We start from the raw sequence: 19,653 nt of genomic DNA, 5'->3' as shown, positions 1-19,653 counted from the left end.
CCTCCTTCCAGCAGCTTGCCGATGTCATGTGGAAGCTGCCAGAGCGATGAGACTCCGTAATGGAAGGCTTGCGTCGTTATTGGCTGTGTTTGCATTTGCCTCATTCTCCTTGTATTCCTGGCCAACTCATAAAGGTACATTTGATCACACATTCACGACCTGTTCACCTGTAATTGTGATTGCAGAATCATTGACATGTTTTGCCTTGATTGGCAGGTACTAATCAACTGTACTTGTTGCTCATTATTTTTGTTTAATCCACCTGAACTGTAATTCTGTGACTCGACATATGTACAAATATGTTGTGAAGTGCTGGTAAGAGGGGAGCAGGAGGAGAAATCGGTTGTAGATGGGAAGGGGGGGGGTAGTGTGGAGAGGAATGAGGGTACGGGTGAGTGTGGAGAGGAATGAGGGTAGGGGTGAATGTTGGAGAGGAATGAATAAGAGGAGGAGGAGGAGGAGGACTTTTGGTAAGTGCTGCAAGAACAAGAAAGGGAATTTTTTTAATGACAACTCCAGCTATGACATACTGTTGCGGGCCGGGCGTCGGTGGCGAGCACGACCGCAAGGTGGAGCAGTAGGGTCGACTCTACCGAACACCCGGAATCTAGATCGTACCTTTCGGAAAATTCCGAGGGTACGGGTCCCTTACCGGACCGTGAATCGTCAATAATTCTACCACGTGGTACAGGGTTATTTGCCAATCTTCAAAATATCTAGAGATCCACGTGGCGAGCTACCGAGTATTCACACCCTCGACGGCACTCGTACGAGCCGAGCTGTTAGCGTGCCCGACCTGTGCACAACCCGAGCGGATGGTTGCTGAAGTCCCGTCGGTCCAAATATACATTTCAGCGGCAACAGCCTTCGTAATTCACCAACATATGCCATGCTAAGCCAATGGAAGAAACACAGCAACGAACTGATACATTTAACAAATGGGGAATTTATTCACAGTAATCGGGGAAACGAGGGAAGCACGTACGGGCAGAGTTATCAGGACTAATAGAGAATGCAAATTTACACACAAGCACTTAAACAATTCCTACTTAAAGACGGGCCCACCGACAGACACACACAGATACCCAGAAGGACATTGACCTGTCCACCTCGTTTGGTTTGGCTGACACGAGCGAACCAGACCAGCGTCGAGATGCGGTCCGAAGAACCAGAGCACGCCAGCCCACACCAGCGACGAGATGAGCCAGGAACCAGAGCATGCGCTTGTGAAGACGGGGCGCAGATTCTTTACTACCCGCTCGAGCAGATCCTCTCGATTATTTGCTCTCCGTTCCTTTTGTCGCTCTCAGGCGTGGTCCGCTCATCGCGGCTCGCTCTCATTGGGTGGGACACGATGCATTCCCTTATTTGGCGTGCAGCCAAGCGAACCGGTTCATGACCATATTTGGAAATGGACGAATTGACGAATCCATCCCCGAACGAATAGTGAACACACCCGCATACCAGCGAGCGCACGGAGAATGCCAGGAGCAGAGGGTTGTCGCTGTGAGAGTGAAGATGGCGTTGTTGTAGTTGTAAATGTCGTAGCCGTAGTTGTTGTGAGTGATGTAAAAATCCTATCTATCAAAATAACTCACAGCGCATGCACATTTATTAACCCATTAAACGAGGGACGGGGACTCTAACTAAAAAAACACATACTTACCGATATAACTGTTCTATAGGACCTGTATGTTGAGTGCTCGTGGCTTCCAGATTCGCAACACTACACGACATGGCCAAAAGTATGCGGACACCCCTTCTAATTAGTGGATTTGGCTATTTCAGCCACACCCATTGCTGGCAGGTGTATAAAATCAAGCACACAGCCATGCGATCTCCATGGACAAACATTGGCAGTGGAATGGGTCGTACTGAAGAGTTCAGCAAAATGTACCAATGAACCAATGCTACAGCAAATACCTATTTTGGGGGGAACCCCCCCCCTCCCCCAGTAAATCATCATCAACCCAGATTTTTAAAAATAGCGTCAAAAAAACTTTGGTACATCACGGGTGATGAAGGTTGTGATAAAGTTTCATTTGCAATTGTGTGCATGGTTTCAGAGAAGAAAGCAAATGCATATTTTGGGGGCACCACCCCCCCTGTAATACCCCATCACACCCCAATTTATTTATTACTTTCTTTTTTTATAATGTTGTGAACAAATTTTAGTACATCACGGGTGCTGAAGGTGGTGGTCAAGTTTCATCGTAATTGTGTGTGTAGTTTCTGAGAAGAAAGCAAATTCATATTTTGGGGGGTAACCCCTCCCACCCCATAGATCCCCTTCGACCTATGTGTGTGTATATATATATATATATATATATATATATATATATATATATATATATATATATATATATATATATATATATATCTATAATTCCAGCAGTGTGTGTGTGTGTGTGTGTGTGTGTGTGTGTGTGTGTGTGTGTGTGTGTGTGTGTGTGTGTGTGTGTGTGTGTGTGTGTGTGTGTGTGTGTCTGTGACCGCTGTTTCTCGACAACCACTGGTCCGATCTAATTGAAACTTGCCAGATATATTGCTGGGAACGGTCCTGAGGATGTGCCTTTTCAAGGTTTGATATTAATCGGACAAGTACTTCCTAAGTTATGGCCATTTATTCACCAAACCAATGACAAGACACGTTGTTGCGTGGGCGTGGCAGATGGGGGAAGGGAAGCTCAGCCGCGTTCCCCATTACGTGTTACAACGTACGGACTTCCGGAGTGTGATGACTTCGTGTATTCTAATAATTTCTCGATTTCTTGTGCGCATTTATAGATAAACACAATGCCCCAAGTTATGATCGTTTTCATATTAGACGGTGCATAAATTTCGGTAACATCAGAGTGCTGGTGTGCGCCGAACCAGGAAGTGAAATTTTTTTCTCTCTCTTCTCTTCTCTTTTTGTTTTTCCTTGCGACGACATTGCGAAAAGGTAAAATACGTTGGCGCTAATTTAATAATTGGCCATTAAAACTAAATTGCGAATAATCGTAACTGTGATATGCGAACTTCCAGGCCACACACGTACGGGCACGCGAGTGCGAAGAAACGGCCTGTGTGGTTGTTGTTTCTGGCTCACGGTTGGAATGTTTATTTATTCCTTTTCAAAAAAGTTTTTATGGGCACGTACTAGTATATTTCAATGGTGTTAACAAACTTTGGTACATCATGGGTGATGAAGGTTGTGGTCAAGTTTCATCGAAATCGTATGTGTAGTTTTAGAGAAGTTGCAAGTATTTGTGTATGGACAGACAGACAGACGGATGACGCGCCATCCCATATGCTCCCTGGAACTAAGTTCCAGGTGAACTAACTAGGATGGCACTTAGTAGGATAAATTCCTCTGCCTGGCTGAACAGTTTACATTTTGTATCTCACTTGTAGGCTGGATCTCGATCTGAACTGAAATCCAAATCAAATTGGCTTGTTCTTGTCATCTACCCAACTCGTCCACTAAGTTTTGTCATAACTCGTCCGCAACTTTCTGAAATATCATGCAATATATCATGTTTGGCCCCATCTCTCAATGGTGAAGAATCACTTAAAATAATTAAAAATTCTCATACCAGATGTTCACCAAAATCGAATCAATTTGTCCCTGTCACACATCCGACCTGTCCACCAAATTTCATCTGAATCTGTCTGCAACATTTTGAGATATCATGCTATATATCGTTTTTGTCTCAATAGTGAAGAATCACTTAAACATTCTAATAACCGGATCTGGATCCAGATCTTCACCAAAATCGATCGATTCATCCTTGTCACACACCCAACCTGTCCACCAAATTTTGTCTGAATCTGTCCACAACTTTTTCAGATATCCTGCTCGCTGACAGATAAACAAACAGATGGACAAACAGACAGGGCTGCAAACATAACCTCCATCCACCGTCGGTGGTGGAGGTAACAACGCTTTGAAAGTGCAAATGTCAAAACAAAGGGATGACAATTTGAGCTGGAAATTACAGCCATGCTTTAGAGTGGTTAGTTATTCTCTGAGTTCCCAAAACTTTCATTTATTTTTCCATAAAAAGTTCGAACAGATGCAATTGATGTTTTTTGTCAACCTGTGAAACTTGTGCTTCCTTCGATGTACTTGTTGGACCAGGCTCTTTTGTTCCAATATTTAGCAGTTTATCTAAAAGTCATAATGAAACTCATAATAATAATTTATTATTATTATTATTATTATTATTATTATTATTATTATTATTATTATGATAAGTCGTAAAAAATAAAGTTTGAGCTAAAAAGTAGTAAGATGTATACTTGGCGCACACATTCGAGCCAAAGTAAAAATGGACAAAAAGCATATAAAAGAAACAGCAAAACCCTCAACCAAAGTTATTAAAGAATCTTGTTCATGTGCTGGTGGGGAAATGAACGTTTATCACGTGGCCTAAATGAACATCAACACTTGGTTGAATTGTGCTAAGTGGGAGACAACAGTGGCTGAGTTCTGCTTAGGGAGGGAGAGGGTGCACACCTTGGCATATATTAATCGGCAAAGTCAGTTAATTATTGGAAAGAGCAGGAATACAATTTCTACTGCACGAGAAAAGGAATGGAATACATTCTATTTAGCTGTTGCTGTGCCAAATTGTACATCGAAATTAAGTTTGGTGAGAGGTACATTGATGACTAAATTCCATTGAGTTTTGATGGCCGGAATCATGGACACAGCCATTCTCATCTAGTTTTCAATTAAGATATACCTGGAGCCGTAAAGTGTGCGGAAATGGTAGAGTGAATACGCTCTTTCAGAAGAGACCACAACAGGGCACAAGTTCAAAGCAGTGACGTTTACATTCATTATGGTGGCATTTTTTTTTTCTGTGTTTGCTTTTTGTGTGAGTTTTCCTTGGTTTTCTTGGCTCGATGACATTAATTGGGGAGTGGAGGGGGGTGAAGGGGTTCTCATGTGGGTAAACATTAACTGCTCAGCTACCCATTAGGAACCCGACGGGAAGCGCTCAGCATTATGTACACTCTGGCTTGTTGGAGGAATTGCCGTACAATGCTCGGTTTAGTCTTTGCCAAATGTTCACTGTTTACTATGCTCTTGCTCAATGGTTTTTTACCATGCTCTTGTTATCCTTTCAAATTGATATAGTCCCAAATTAATTGTCCTAAAAACATCAGTGTGTCTTTGTTTCGTTTTTCTGGCATTGATGCCTTCGGTTGGTTCTTCAGGTGTTGCTCATATTTCTTAGATGATGACCATTAGTGATGTGAAGAACTGCACAAGACCCAAAGTTTTTCTCAGAACTTTTAATTTCCCAAAATTAATTTTGAATCCTGAATCAAAAAACAAACGAGCAAGTGTTTGGCAAATGCCAATGTAACACAAACACAATTGGAGTGGTTCATGTTTTCAATGTACACGCTGATAGTAAGTACCCAGGGTCAGTTCATGGGTTCAACACACCAGTCACCAACAGCACTTCCTCAGCTGTGCACTGAGGAAGGAATAGCCATGTATAACCAACACTGCACTTTTGCTGACAAAGATTTAGTGGTGTAAGTTTTTACCCTGCTCTCTCCACTCTCTCCCTGCATTCAAAGCAAAAAGCGAAGTTAAACAATTGGTTGAGTTTGTCTGTCATCTGTTTGTGTCTGTCTCCACAAATGTCGGTTTATGATCGCGGAACGATTTGATTTAAATTTAATGTTATATTTTAGAACATGAATCGGAAAACGAACCTGCAGTTTAGCAGTACTTTGGTTCTGAATTCATCCTGATCGCGCACGTGTAGAGAGGAGTGTGATAATTTTTTTTTACTGTGTGTGTCTGACAGTCAAACAAATTGAAAATAATTCCATATTCCAAACAGGAGATGTACTGTTTTTAAGGACGTCATAAAGGACACAAAGAACGAGCATTATTTTTCATTTTTTATTTCAATCGAATTATGGACGTGAACACTGGAGAATACAAATTGCCTTCTTGGCATTTTCAAAGACCTTTCGTTTAGCAGTACTTGGACAAAATATTCCGGCATTTTTCATCATCATGGCCAATCAAATTTGCCGCTCACAGACCCCACCCTATGTCCTCGTTTCTGAAGAATGCATGGGGTAAGGTGTCCAATGAACTCTCTAGTTTGTGATTGTTGTTCCGCGAATGGAATGTAGTCACCCCAAATGCATAAAAGTACAAATTAACCGATTCAGAAATATTAATAGTGGTCCTGGTATCTAGAGAGAAATAAAAAAAACTATCTGCTTCTGTTAGGACACGTTTCATCTGCCATCAGTTCAATGACCCGCCTTCATAGCCTTTCCAAAGATTGTTATACTCAAAGGATGAATGATTGCACGGAAATCCTTGAAGAGAGAAAGTAGATGAAATGTGAAACTGATTGAATGAGCAGTTGACCTACAAAGCCAAGTTTGAATTAGTTGTTGGGAAATAACCAAAGCAACTGTATTCTAAGGAGAAGAGGAAGTCAGTACCACAACCAGCATGCTGAAGCAGTGATAGTCTTTAACTTGAAGTGGAACTTCACTTGAAGTGAAGTGGGTGAAGATACGGAAGTGTCTTTGTTGGTTTTTCATCATCTTAAGTAGTTTTGGAGATACCAAAAATTAATGACGTACCTTGCAGTCATGGCATGTCACGTCAGACAGATCGTGATGCATCGTGGCATTCCATCAGGAATGTGCTAATTTGGACTTTAACTTAACGACGATGTTAAAAAGTTTTTTTTGTATAATCAAGGCCCATCAGTACGAGTGGTGATCAAAACATTACCGGTGACGATTTATTGATCCTTCATGAGCCCCATTGGACACGTGTCTATGCGATAGAGATGTTGGCTTGATGGAACAAGAGGGACTTGACTGAAAGAACCCTAACGGACTCCACCTTGCTTGAGCTCCGTTTTGCCTTGACCCCCACACTATTGCTGCCATCTAACCCAAAATTGATCCTCAAATGTGGAGTGGGCTATGTGCCCTTTCTCAGAGCACGCTGCTCGTTTTCAAGGCACTGATCGATGGCCCAGGAGCAGGAGTGCCTGAGCAACACCCAGAGCCATCTTTCTCTTATCGCATCATGCCTACAAGCTGACTCCTTGGTGGTTTGGTTTGAGTGCGCCATGTTTTATTCATTCAAATTGCACGTGACTCGCAGCTTTCTTGCAGATGCGGTCATTGGTTATGTAATTCTGTATTATGGAGATTCTATAATAATAGTCATGGTAATAGTAATGATTGTATTTAACATCCCTGTGTGTAGTTGCCGATTAGCTGACTTTTAAAATACGATACATCTTTTGGCTTTATCACGAGCTTGTGTATTTCAGCGACCGTTTGATTTGTGGCTTGTATGCCGCTCAAGTTGTTGGTTTGACGCGATACATGTAGCCAAGGCTTTTGAGTTCAGTCTCTGCAACCCCCACTGTAATTGAAAGGAACCTTTGCGTGTCACTGTAGGCCACGTAATGGGTACTGTTGGACACCTTCTCTTTAAATAATTGAGTGCCTTAGGCTGGATGATTCTTTGTAGGATGATGTATGTGGGTTGGGGGTGGTTGTGGGGGAGGGATGAGAGGGTCGTTGTGTGCATGTTTGGGATTTTTGTTTATTTATTTTACTGTTGTTTTTAATTTGGATTTTGATACCTTGTTATATAGCAGTAGTTCTTAAATTTTTTTCCACCGCTCCCACCAAAAGAGCCGATCTCTGACTCAACGCCCCACCCCTCATGTGTAAGTACACTGAATATTATTACAGTTCATTAAATGTATGCCTGATGTTGGCTTAATGGAGAGGGTGGTGGGCTTGGGATCCTAGGATCCTGAGTTCAAAAATCCCACTTGGCTGTTGGATTAATGCCAGGTGGGGTCGACTCTGCATGTCATCCTTCCGAGGTTGGCAAAATGAGTGCCAACATGCTGGTATACTGTGTCAGAGTGGCGACCCGTCCAGGATTGTGTCCAATAGCCAAGGAGACTGCTTCGGCAGCACCGACGCTCTACACAGAGCATGGTCCCAATGGATGGATGGATGGATGGATTGCCTGTCTGATTTTTCTATCCATCACATTATATGTGGGCAGTACATGGATTGTTTATAACGCATTTTCGGGCCTTGTATGTGATTTCTCCCGGTCATGGTTTCAAGCGTAAGGATATTGCTACCGACACCCTTACGGCCTAATTGTGACCTTTATTTGATGCATAACCATTTTCCTAAGGTTCGTTGGCATTTTGAGATTTTGCAATGTGTGCTCCATTACCAATCAGATTGCTGTCACTTGCCAAACCAGCCGTTCCTTAGCAATGGTTTAGTTGGAGTGCATGGTTTGCACGTACATATGATCCCTTTCTCCCGCCCTCTGGTTGCTCCCGTAGGAAGTGGGTGTTTCTAGTCCTACAAATGTCAGGTGTGTGTGTGTGTGTGTGTGTGTGTGTGTGTGTGTGTGTGTGTGTGTGTGTGTGTGTGTGTGTGTGTGTGTGTGTGTTACATCATATACATTCCTCCACCAATGGAGGGACTTGGACCAAATTTGGCAGATGTAAAGGGTTGTACCAGCCAGATTTAAACAGCATTAGTGGCTTCTTCGACCTTAAAATTTAAACCTCCGGGAAAAATGATGGGGTAAACTTCTTCACTGTTGCAGTTGGTTTGAATGGCGCCACCTTTGGTGGTATAGTGGAACCAAAAAAGTGCTGCAGCACATTGCTAATATAACCAAAGGTGAGCCGAGAGGGTACGACTGCCTTGAGGGTGGGACTGCCCGCTAAAATATGCAGCAGCAGTTGGTTGAAGTTGAGTGCTACAGGGTGGATTGAATTTCCCCGGACAACTGCCTGATTGTCATCTTCGGTAGTTATTCTCGCCACCACCGTGGCTAACTTTTCCCGTCACTGGGGTGGATATTTTTGTGAGAAAGCTATATATATATATATATATAATATTTTTTGTATACCTTGGTCGAGGCTCGTATGAGAGCAAACACACAACTCACAGCAAGCAAGTTCAATTTTGAGGATCAATATATTTCTTGAGCCTGCATGCGTGTTTGTTCATGAAATCTTTCCCTTGTTGACCGATTCGGTGTATTGTAAACACGTGAAGGGAAATAAAGGAATTAATATACCCTCTTTGAGGATAATTGTGCGTTTAGACACTCACAATATCAAAGGGCTCATGACCCAACCGCTCAGCGTTGTGAGCCTTTTGGTTTTGGCCATTGACGGGATTAACTCCGTAATCAGTGTGGTTCTCGTGGTCTCTGTACACCTGACAGCACTATTGTCTAAAAACAAAACGAGGTATAAATATATAAACTCATTTTAAAATGTTTAAATTTGTTATTTGCACACCTCGACTCCCCAACATCACATTCTACCTGAACACAAACACTTTTGCTGCTTCTCATCTTGTTGCATCTCATCCACACAAACTTTTCCTGTGTTTATGAGGTTCACTAAACCATATGCTGGCAATCGTCCAAGACATGCCAACTGTTAATTTATTACCTTTGCCCACCAAAGGTGGATGGAGGTTATGTTTTCACCCCTGTCTGTCTGTTTGTTTGTGTGTGTACAGGATATCTCAAAAAGTTGTGGACGGATTCAGACGAAATTTGGTGGACAGGTTGGGTGTGTGCCGAGGACGAACTGATTAGATTTTGGAGAAGATCTGGATCCGGATCCGACTACTAGAATTTTTAGTGATTCTTCACAATTGAGAGATGGGGCCAAAAACTATCGAGCACGATATATGAAAAAGTTTGGACGAAACTTGGTCGATGAGTGAGGTAGGTGACAAGACAAGCCAATTCGATTTTGGTCTATGTCCAGATGCAGATCCAGCCAATTAGTGGGGAACAAAATGTAAACTGTTCAACTTTCAAAGCTTTGTTACCTCCACCACCGACGGTGGATGGAGGTTATGTTTGCAGCCCTGTTTGTTTGGCCATCTGTTTGTTTATCTGTCAGCGAGCAGGATATCTGAAAAAGTTATGGACGGATTCGGACGAAATTTGGTGGACAGGTTGGGTGTGTGATAAGGACGACTCAATTCGATTTTGGTGAAGATACGGATACAGATATTAGAATTTTTAATTTTTTAAAGGGATGCTTCACCATTGATTGATGGGGCCAAATACGATATACGGTATTTAATGCTTCAAACAGTTGTGGATGAGTTGGGTAGGTGACAAGAACAAGCGGATAGGATTTTGGTTCAGGTCCGGATCCAGATCCGGCCTGTCAGTGGGATATAAAACGTAAGTTGTTCAGTCTGGCGGAGGTTTGCGCTCTACTGAGTGCCTTTCTAGCTGAAAATATACTGACTGAAAAAAAAAGATCAATAACTTTAGCCAACCACAACCATATTTTTTTCAAATTTATTGTTGACTGTACTGCTTCTGTTGTCATGGCCATAAACAATCCTCCTGGCTACAGTGATGCCAAACCACATGGTATTTCAGGTATCCAAGAATAGCTCGTTTTGCAGTTTGCTCAGAGTTGAATGTGATTAAAACCGTCATTATGGTATGTCGCATCACATCAAAGCCATTCTTTGGGTGGGGACAATAAAACTGATCTTTCTTTCTTGAAAGCTTTGGAATACATTTGAAGCTACACAAGCCCATATGTCCTGTGCTGTGCAACTCCCCTGGTGTGGTCTCTCTCCCCGCCCCCTTCTTGCATGTTTATCTGTATTTTGCAAACAATCATCTGGAAAGTGTACAGAAATTGTGGTTGGATTGTTTTTAATGCCGCCGGACATTTTGCTCGGGACGCTGGCTGGGCCCAATTTTATTTTTTTTGCCTGCTATGCTGTATGTTCCATGGCTCTGCAAAGGTGGTGTGGCCACATTGTGCAACCGCTTTCAGTTATTTAATAAAGGAAAAAAAAACTTGTTCTTACTTTAGGAAATCACTTTGCAGCAGATGATCATATATATCCATAATGGTTATGATTTGCTTCATGTGTGTTAGGGCAGTAACTGAATGTGTAACCCTTTCTGTTCTCATGTTGTAACTTTCAATGTCGTCTGATTGTTTGTTCATCTCGCTACGCCATGAGATGCTTTTGTTTTCCTACCCTAACCACTCGATGTGTCAGCTTCAATCCCGTCTTGCGACTCAAATTTACCAAGTGACTTCAATTATAGTGGGGCAACTTAGCATAACAATTGTGCATTTTGTGAGGAAAGCACCAAATTTGGCACAATAGTAGCCTAACATATTATGAACAGACTTGGATATTGGGCCATCTCAAATTCAGCCGCTGATGGCTGTGGAGCCATTTTCCAAAATGGCCGCTAGCGGTTACTATAATTTCACTCTAACATTGGTTTGAACATTTATTAAAAGCTGAATTAAGAAAAACATAACCTATAGCGCTATTTTGCAAGATGGCTGCTAATTATTTGTTGTACCGGACGACTATCTCACTCATAGAAATTGGTTGTTGAGAATGGTGGCAAACGAATCAAGGGCTGCGTCTGATTGATATGAATACCAACATCGCTTATGTAAAGTCAGTGGTTGTTGAGCGTGGTTGCAAACGAATCGTGGGCTGCGTCTCATTCATATGAATACCGACATCTCACTCATAGAAATTGATCGTGAGATGTCTGATTTGAATGTTCTGAATCAGTGACACAGTCTGCTCTGTTAATATTCTTTCAATTTTGTGAGCACTCTCCCTCACACACACACAAAGCTGTGCATTCAAGTGCGGCCTTTTTGCACTTGCAAAGCTTCAGACAGCTGTTCTTGCACTTGCACGATACTAGCTCATAGCAGGTGTGGGCTGCTTTTGGTAGCTTCGTCCAGTGTGGCTCGTACACCCCCTCGTCATTCTTGACCCAGCCCGGCTGGATGGAGGAGGCAGCTCTGGCGTTAGTAGCAGTATTTGACCCCACACATGGCCTCCTTGGTAGGCCGCCCTCTTCACATGCTCCTCCAGAGCTGCCTTGGTTGGCGGGATCAGCTGCACGTTGTTCTTCTTCGCGAAGAGTTTCTTCTGGGCCTTGTCAATGTCGTTGCGCGTGCTGGTTCTGTCATAGAGCAATATGACGAACCTTTTTATGGTGTGCATGACATCGTCTGGTATGCCACTTGGTGCAGAGGATAGCTTCAGCAGTGCGTCTGTAAGTTCTGGCAGAACGGTCCAGATTGTCCAAGCAGTCTTCTTACCATGTCCAGCAAAGCTAGATACAGTGTCACACCCAGTCAGAGCGTGAAACATTGGGAGTGCCTGTGCCTTCTCTGGTCCTAGGCCAGCTGCTATGTCGTGGGCTGCCAGGTACCGAAAACTCTTCCCAGTGCCAAATGCTAGCCACGGTTCATCTTCTGGTTGCAGTCCCTGGGCCACTGACACAGCCAACACCACAACATCGGTGTCAACTGTCTTGATCAGTATCTTGTGATGACCATGGTTGGCTGCATGGGATGTATGCAACAACATTCGACTGTCAGCTTCTTCGTGGCTGCATGGGGCGAGCAAGGCCAGGTCTAGCAGCGGTGGCTTGCTCAGGACTGCCTCTCCATCAGTGATATTATAATCAGCTGCTTGTCATCCTGGTCAAACCATCTGGACATATCTTCTGATAGGAACTTGAAGAGCTCGGTCTTGTTGGTGTCCACTCGGGAGAAGTTCTGCCAGTTTCCAGGTATAACTGAGCGCTCCGACCACGCATCTACGCACTTCTTTTCCACACTTTGGAATCTGTGTCTTAATAAGATTAATTCGTCCACTTTAACTTTTTTTTCTCAACCAAATCAAATTGTTACTTTCTTTGACCATTATTAACCTTCGTCATCGAAGATCGGAGGTTACTGTTTTCACCCCTTTCTGTTTGTTTGTTTGTTTGTTTGTTTGTGAACAGTATTACGTAAAAACTCCTCGACGGATTTCGACGAAAGTTGGTGGGGGGGGGGGTTAGGTATGGTCCAAGGATCATGCCATTAGATTTTGGACTTGGTCTCCCCCCCTAAAAAAAAATTGTTAGAGAAAAAAAAAATTTGCAACTTTTTTTTCAGCAAAATTTCGATTTCTTTTTTTTGCATTTCTACATGTTTTAAGTGATTTCCAACCCCCACCCCCCCAAAAAAATGGAGAAAAGAACCATAACTGTCAGCACTGTTGACATCATATTTAATGAATAAGATGTAAGGTTCACTTGAGTGACCCAGCAGTATTGGTGGCGGAGGTTTTGCACTCTCCCGAGTGCTCCCCCTCTAGTTGGACCTTTATTAGTAAATAAACTTTCACTATCAACCTGCATTCCTCTCCAGTAAAGCAGATATGTGTCATAACAGTAACCACTGGTGGCCATTTTGAAAAATGGCTGCCACAGCCATCAGCGGCTGAATTTGAGATGGCCCAATATCCAAATCTTTTCATAATATGATAGGCTACTAGTGTGCCAAATTTGGTGCTTTCCTCACAAAATGCACAATTGTTATGCTATATTTAGCTAAGTTGCCCCACCATTATGCCTTAAAGTTTGTGTGGATAAGCTCATGCCACTGCGACTGCCTTTGCCCTGCTAAGTTGTGGTTTTATATATCATCTACTTGGCTCATAGTGGAACTGACACCGCATGCGCACGCACGCACACACACACACACACACACACACACACACACACACACACACACACACACACACACACACACACACACACACACACACACACACACGAACGGACATACAGATGACCATACGCAACACAACACCAGACTGTTAGACGAGACAAACACAGTCATTGAGCTTCTGGGAAGTGCCATCACTTCTCGAGGTACTCTGGGTACCAGTGACGTCGCACCAATGGTGCTGCTTTTCTCACCGGACTCAGTGGGGCTTTTCCTCAGGAAATTGTTCCTCCCCATGGATGTGAACCTATGAGTATTTTCTGTGCTCTTAACCTTCTAAATGCTGAATGTCAAACAAGGAAGCAGCACGTACCATAAAAAACAGTCTTTGGTTTGCCCAGGGTGGGGTTCAAACCGCCTACCTCCCAGACTCGGAGTGGACGCTCTAACCATTACACCACCAAGTCTGTTCAATATTCTTCATAATTCCTTCCAGCAGAAGCCCCCCTAGAGCAGTGAAGAAAGTGACTGCACTGTATATGGCAAACCTTTTCGATAAAAAACAAGTTTTTGAGGCTTTACATATCGATCATTTCATTACTAGTTGCTAAAGCATGCTGCCTTTTGGCACGGCCTGACCCACCGCCCAGTTGCTGTCAGAACCTTAAGTGAGCCTCCAGTGACCATGTGGGCAGAATGCTCCATTTCATGGCCTGAGCTATGGCACAGAAATGTCGTAACAAAACTGCGTTTTGGAGAATTATTGGCAATGAAGCTGTCAGTTTTATTCCCTGGTTTTGGAAGAGCCATTAATCTTATATGTGCTGTATAAACTGCCTTGCAGAAGTTGAACTTTGTGGGGTGTGACACCAAAGTGGTGCTGGCTATTTTGCAACATTCGAGACAGGAAGGTATTGGTTTAAGTTTGTCCGTGTGGCATGGAATGGAGCATTTCCATTGGATCTCCTTTGTTCTAATTGAACTGGGAGTACTAGTGGTTGATCTTGAACGAGGGAGATTTATTTCTGGATTTTCTCTTGAAAGCTACAATCTCTTTAAAGTGAATAAAAATGTCATGGCGTTGGGCCTTTAATTTCCTCTAAAATCCAGAGATGTTGTGGAAGAGCAATGATGCTTGATGTACCTTCTCAGTGCCTCAAATGTTGTTTAAATAGGTAAACCAAAAAGGAGCTGTTTGTTTATTACTTCCACCACCGAAAGTGGACGCAGGTTAAACTAGGGTCCCACTATCACGATGCGTGGCACGATTGAAATCGTGGTCTTAATCGTGGACTAATCGTGGTGATCCTATCAGATCCTATCAGATCTTATCAGATGTTGAGGTCAGTCGTGGCAATCGTGTTAATCGTAGAAAATTTTTGAACGGTTCAAAATTGTTCTACGATCAACACGATCAATTGTCTATCGGGATCATCGTATCAGATCGTATTGCATCGTAACAAAGCGCGACAGATCGCATTGCATCGTAACAAAGCGTGACAGATCGCATCTAATCGTGCTTCCTAATCGTTGTGATCGGGATCGATCTTAGAAAAGACAAACACCACGCTCTGTGAGACCACGATTTCAATCGTGCTGCACATCGTGATAGTGGGAACAGCTTTCATAGAAATTCCATGATCAGCTACGAATGGCCAATCGTGGCGTTCGTAACGGATCGCACGACAATGGGAACCTAGCATTACGTTTTCACCCGTTTGTCTTTCTGTTAGTCTGTCTGTGAACAAGATATCTCATAAAGTTGAGGACGGAATCGGACGAAACTTGGTGGATATGTTGAGTGTGTGACGATGACAAATTGATTTGATTTTGGTGAAGATCCAGATCTGGATACTAGAATTAAAAAAAAAATGATTCTTCAAAATTGAGCGATAGGACCAAAAACGATATACAGTGCCCTCAGGAAGTATTCACACCTTCACGACTTGTTCACATTTTGTTGTGTTGCAGCCTGAATTTAAAATGGATTCAATTTAAATAAAATTGTCACCAATCTACACAAAATATTCCATAATGACAAAGTGAAAACATGTTTTCAGAATTCTTTCCAAATTAATTGAAAATGAAAAGCTGAAATTTCTTGCGTTAATAAGTATCCAACCCCCTGAGTCAATACGTTGTAGAAGCGCCTCTGACAGTGATTACAGCTTCGAGTCTTCTTGGGTATGTTTGCATCGGCTTTGAACATCTGGATTTGGGGATTTTCTCCCATTCTTCCTTGAAGATTTGCTCAAGCTCTGTCAATGTGAATGGGGCGCGTCGGTGAACAGCAATCTTCAAACTTCACAATTATGATCTCGTAGTCATGGGGAAAACCCTGGTGTTGTCTTAGTGGTGAGGGTGGTGGCTTGGGATCCTAGGGTCCTGAGTTCAAGCCCCGTTGGGCCGCTGAATTAATACACCAGGAGGTTGACTCAGCCTGTCATCCTTCCGAGGTCGGCAAAATGAGTACCAGTGCACTGGTAAGGGGGACACTGCATCAGTGGCATAGCCGCGTCCTAACCAATGATGCAACCAGCAGCCACAGGCTGCACTTGATAGAGAGAGTCATGCGGAATACATGTTTTAAATTTCAACCTGATCGGATGCATGGTCTGACAGCCAGAATGATTTAATATTTTGAATCTGGGTTCAGGGATTTAAATCGTACTTGTTGCAAGTATGATGATGTAACACTGTCGGTAGAGGCAAATCTGGCAAAGTCGCTATGTTGAAGAGTGCCCTTCTAGATTTTTTTAATGCAACCTGCATCTTTGAATGACCAAGCACTCGATTCTTTTTACTGTTCTTTCCTTCCGTATGCAGCACATGGCTTCTGGTTGCATCATTTGTTGGCACTGTGTCACTGATGCAGTGCCTCCTGTAGATTAGAGCAGGAATTTGGAATTTGGCTAGGGTGTCGGTGATGGCTCAACAAGATGATAGCCTACTAAAGATAGCCAACGAGATGCCCAGTTTAACGTCCAGCTGAGGGATGGCGCGCACATTGGTGCCGCGCCCTACCTGTGAAACACCAGGATGATAGTTCACTTGGGAGGGTGTGTCGAGTGGGGGGAGGTGGAGCAGGAGGAGACAACCATTACATGATAAATAATTTCTAGTTGTCACGATGTGTATCAAATTTGTTATTTTGTATGGCTATCATGAAGATAGTCCCTGAGATTTTTATACCCATGCTTTTTGAAAATAATAGGGGTTATTGTAATCGGGTCTGTCTATCTGTCTGTCTGTCCATCACGCCATTTCCTCCTAAACGATTGGGCAGAAAGTCACTAAGCTTGGTAGTTTTTAATTCACCAAAACCCTGGAGTGCGGTCAAAAGGTCAAATACAAAATAAATGTAATTATGGTCACATTTTAAACATTTTAAAATGAAACTTTGTACTTGCAATCACCATTGTGAGACATGTGAAATGTGTAATGATGATTTTTTTTTTTTGGATCTGACTCCCAGTTCATGCTCCAGGTGTGGGGACTTGTTGGTTTCAATTGAAAATGGGGGAAATTTTTTTTTTTAAACTAAAACTTTGATATTGGGTCGTTCTTGGTGGAACTTTTCGCCATCTTTCAACTTTGCTTTTGGTGGGAAGCATGGGGATTTACAATGGTGCGCCATCGACTTCGCTGTCATTTGGAATTGTAAATCAGTAGTTGGACATGTATGAAGCACGGTTGCCTCACTGACTGGTTTCCGATTGATTAACGGGCTTACTATTGTTCACCCACAAGGCAATGCTGAGTTAATGGCGTGCAGGAGGTTTGTTTCCTTCTTTCCTTTATCGATTCAAACATCACTCGCTCGGTTTTACCACGTCATTTTTTGGCCTCTGCCATTGAGCTTCGGCAATTTAACTGTAAAGTATTTAAATTTGGAGATATATCATTGCAAAGATGGCTGTGATGATCATGATGATTACTTTCACGTTTACAGATAAATTGTAAAAGGGTACAGTCGTATAAAATTACAGAATGGTAACCCTCACAAACTCCATTTATTGACTTATCACAACCATCTGCTCCCCTATCCGATTCCCCCAATGTCATTCCTCATATTATAATATTGTTACGGATTCGCGCCCGCCGGCGTGCTGACGGCCACGTAACTCGAATCGCGGCACGTCGCCCACCGGACGGACAATCCAGTCGTGACCCTCTCGGACTAACGCCGGGAACCAGTCACGGGTGGACCTTTCGGTCTCACCGCGATCGAGCCAATCGGCCCCCGCGTGGGATAGGGTTGCTCGCCAAATTCGACCTACCTAAGTACCCACACGGAGGGTAGACCGGGCGATCGCACCTCGCCGCAGGTCGACTTCGGACACGGGCCACTTAAGCGACCCGTTCCGTACTATCGGGATAACCGAGCGGTGTTATCGTCGGCCTCGACGGTTCGATTAATTATCGGGCGTATTCAGCCCACTACCAACCCTTTACGTGAAGCAAGATGAGGATTCAATGAAAGAAATGACAAAGCGAAGCGGGAAACAGTTCAACACAAAGCACATTTATTCGCGATGAACGGAAAGCACACATATACAATTCCACCAAAAGCACATAGAAAAGGAAAAGAAACACAATGCAATTTTACACAAAAAGCAAATGTAAGAGCGAAGACACAATGCAGAGCTAATACCGACTACCGAGCACATGGCAACACTTATACAATTCTACTTCACAGACGGCGCCGACAACACATACCCAAAACCAAGAAAAAGAACACCCTCAAGGATGAGGCGGGCCTGAGGCCGAGACCGGGTCGGGCCTACCCGTCTGATGAGACGCGGAGCGGCGATGGTGCCTCAACTCCACGGGCCTCGCGGACAGTGTCTGGTAGGGGGTGGGAAGGGGGCCCCCTTGGTCGCACTATCTCAGCGCGGGGGGAAACAGGAGGGGGTTGCTGATGCTCGGGGAAAGGAGGATTTTTACTCTGTCTCGAGTCCCGCGACGAGCGTCTCCACCTCGACCAGGTCGCGCCGTCGGCCTCCCTGGTGTGCAGCTCCCGGCACGACGCGAGCACCCCCTCGTCTGCCTTCGCCGCCTCTCCACAGCTCCGTCCTCTTCGCTCCGACTCCAACGCACACGACGACGACGACGACCAACAACAACCTTTCTGACGAACGCAGCCGCTTATATAAGCCCCGTGGCTTCGCCTTTGACCCCCTGCCTTCGACCTTTCACCTCGCTCCCCATTGGCCCGAGAAAAAGTGGGCGTGAATGCATTTTGATCCATGAATTTGCATATAGCGACCGCCCTCCAACGCCCTGGAGGCGGGGCCACATCGCCCCTCGCTCACCGATTGGACGGAACAAAAGTGGGCGTGTGTCGTTTTTGATCCGTTTTTGGAGTGGAAAATCCGTGGTTTTGTACACGCTGTTCGGCGCGCGCCCTGCACGAGTCCAATACCAGTACCCACAAGCGGCGCAAGAACGGTGGCGATGCGACAGTTGCGAGGTGTGACGGGAAAGGTCGTGGCTGTTGTGGTGAAGCGGCGTTGTGGTGGGTGGTTGATGTTGTGACGACTGGTGAGACGCGGTTGGCGGTGGTAACAATGGCGGTTGGTCCAAAATAAAGATAGTAAAAGAAAAACGGCTATCCTGAAGAGTCGCAGCACGCATGAATGACATTTATTCCCTCTAGACAACGGGTTTGGGCCTAACTACACATATACTTACGGAGATATCTCACCTAAGGGACCTGAATGGTGGTTTGCGAATTTGGTAACCACAACAATATTTTCCTTACTTGCACAACCAACCTAACTGTTTGGTTGTGGCCTTTTTTGAATCTTCATCATCATTTGCAATGGATGCCTAAAACAAATGCAAAAATTATTACCCTCGCCAGAGGAGAGGGTATTTCATCAATTGGAAGGTGAATATTGTCAAACCCCGACATTCGCGAGGGATACGTTTGTGAAAAATTCCGTGATTGTGAATTCAGCGAATGTCGAGGCATTGGTTCAATGGGAATTTCTTTCAAATTTTTTAATTTTTAATTTTGACATGGTGTCGGCTTGTGCAAGAATGATGACACAGAACAAAGGGAACAGCA

General features: G+C 43.9%; 1 protein-coding gene across 8 annotated transcripts in view; it reads left to right on the top strand.

Moving 5' to 3' along the window:
* Positions 1-19,653, top strand: part of LOC147014537 (alpha-1,3-mannosyl-glycoprotein 4-beta-N-acetylglucosaminyltransferase B-like) — a 209,970-nt gene that overhangs the window by 4,125 nt on the left and 186,192 nt on the right. For 3 of the 8 annotated variants that reach the window (XM_085852560.1, XM_085852555.1, XM_085852559.1), the window contains exon 2: positions 15-134. In XM_085852560.1, the coding sequence (XP_085708686.1) occupies positions 47-134 (88 nt within the window). In that variant the 5' untranslated portion in view covers positions 15-46. Of the gene's footprint in view, positions 1-11; positions 135-14,424; positions 14,492-19,653 lie in introns of those variants that run through there. The other 5 variants (XM_085852556.1, XM_085852561.1, XM_085852554.1 and 2 more) reach the window with 3 other exon arrangements.

Source organism: Eptatretus burgeri, chromosome 13 (assembly GCF_056783735.1).
Source record: "Eptatretus burgeri isolate ZD-2024b chromosome 13, Ebu_testis_v1, whole genome shotgun sequence".
Classification (NCBI taxonomy): Eukaryota; Metazoa; Chordata; class Myxini; order Myxiniformes; family Myxinidae; genus Eptatretus; species Eptatretus burgeri.
This window is presented reverse-complemented; position numbering and strand designations above follow the sequence as displayed.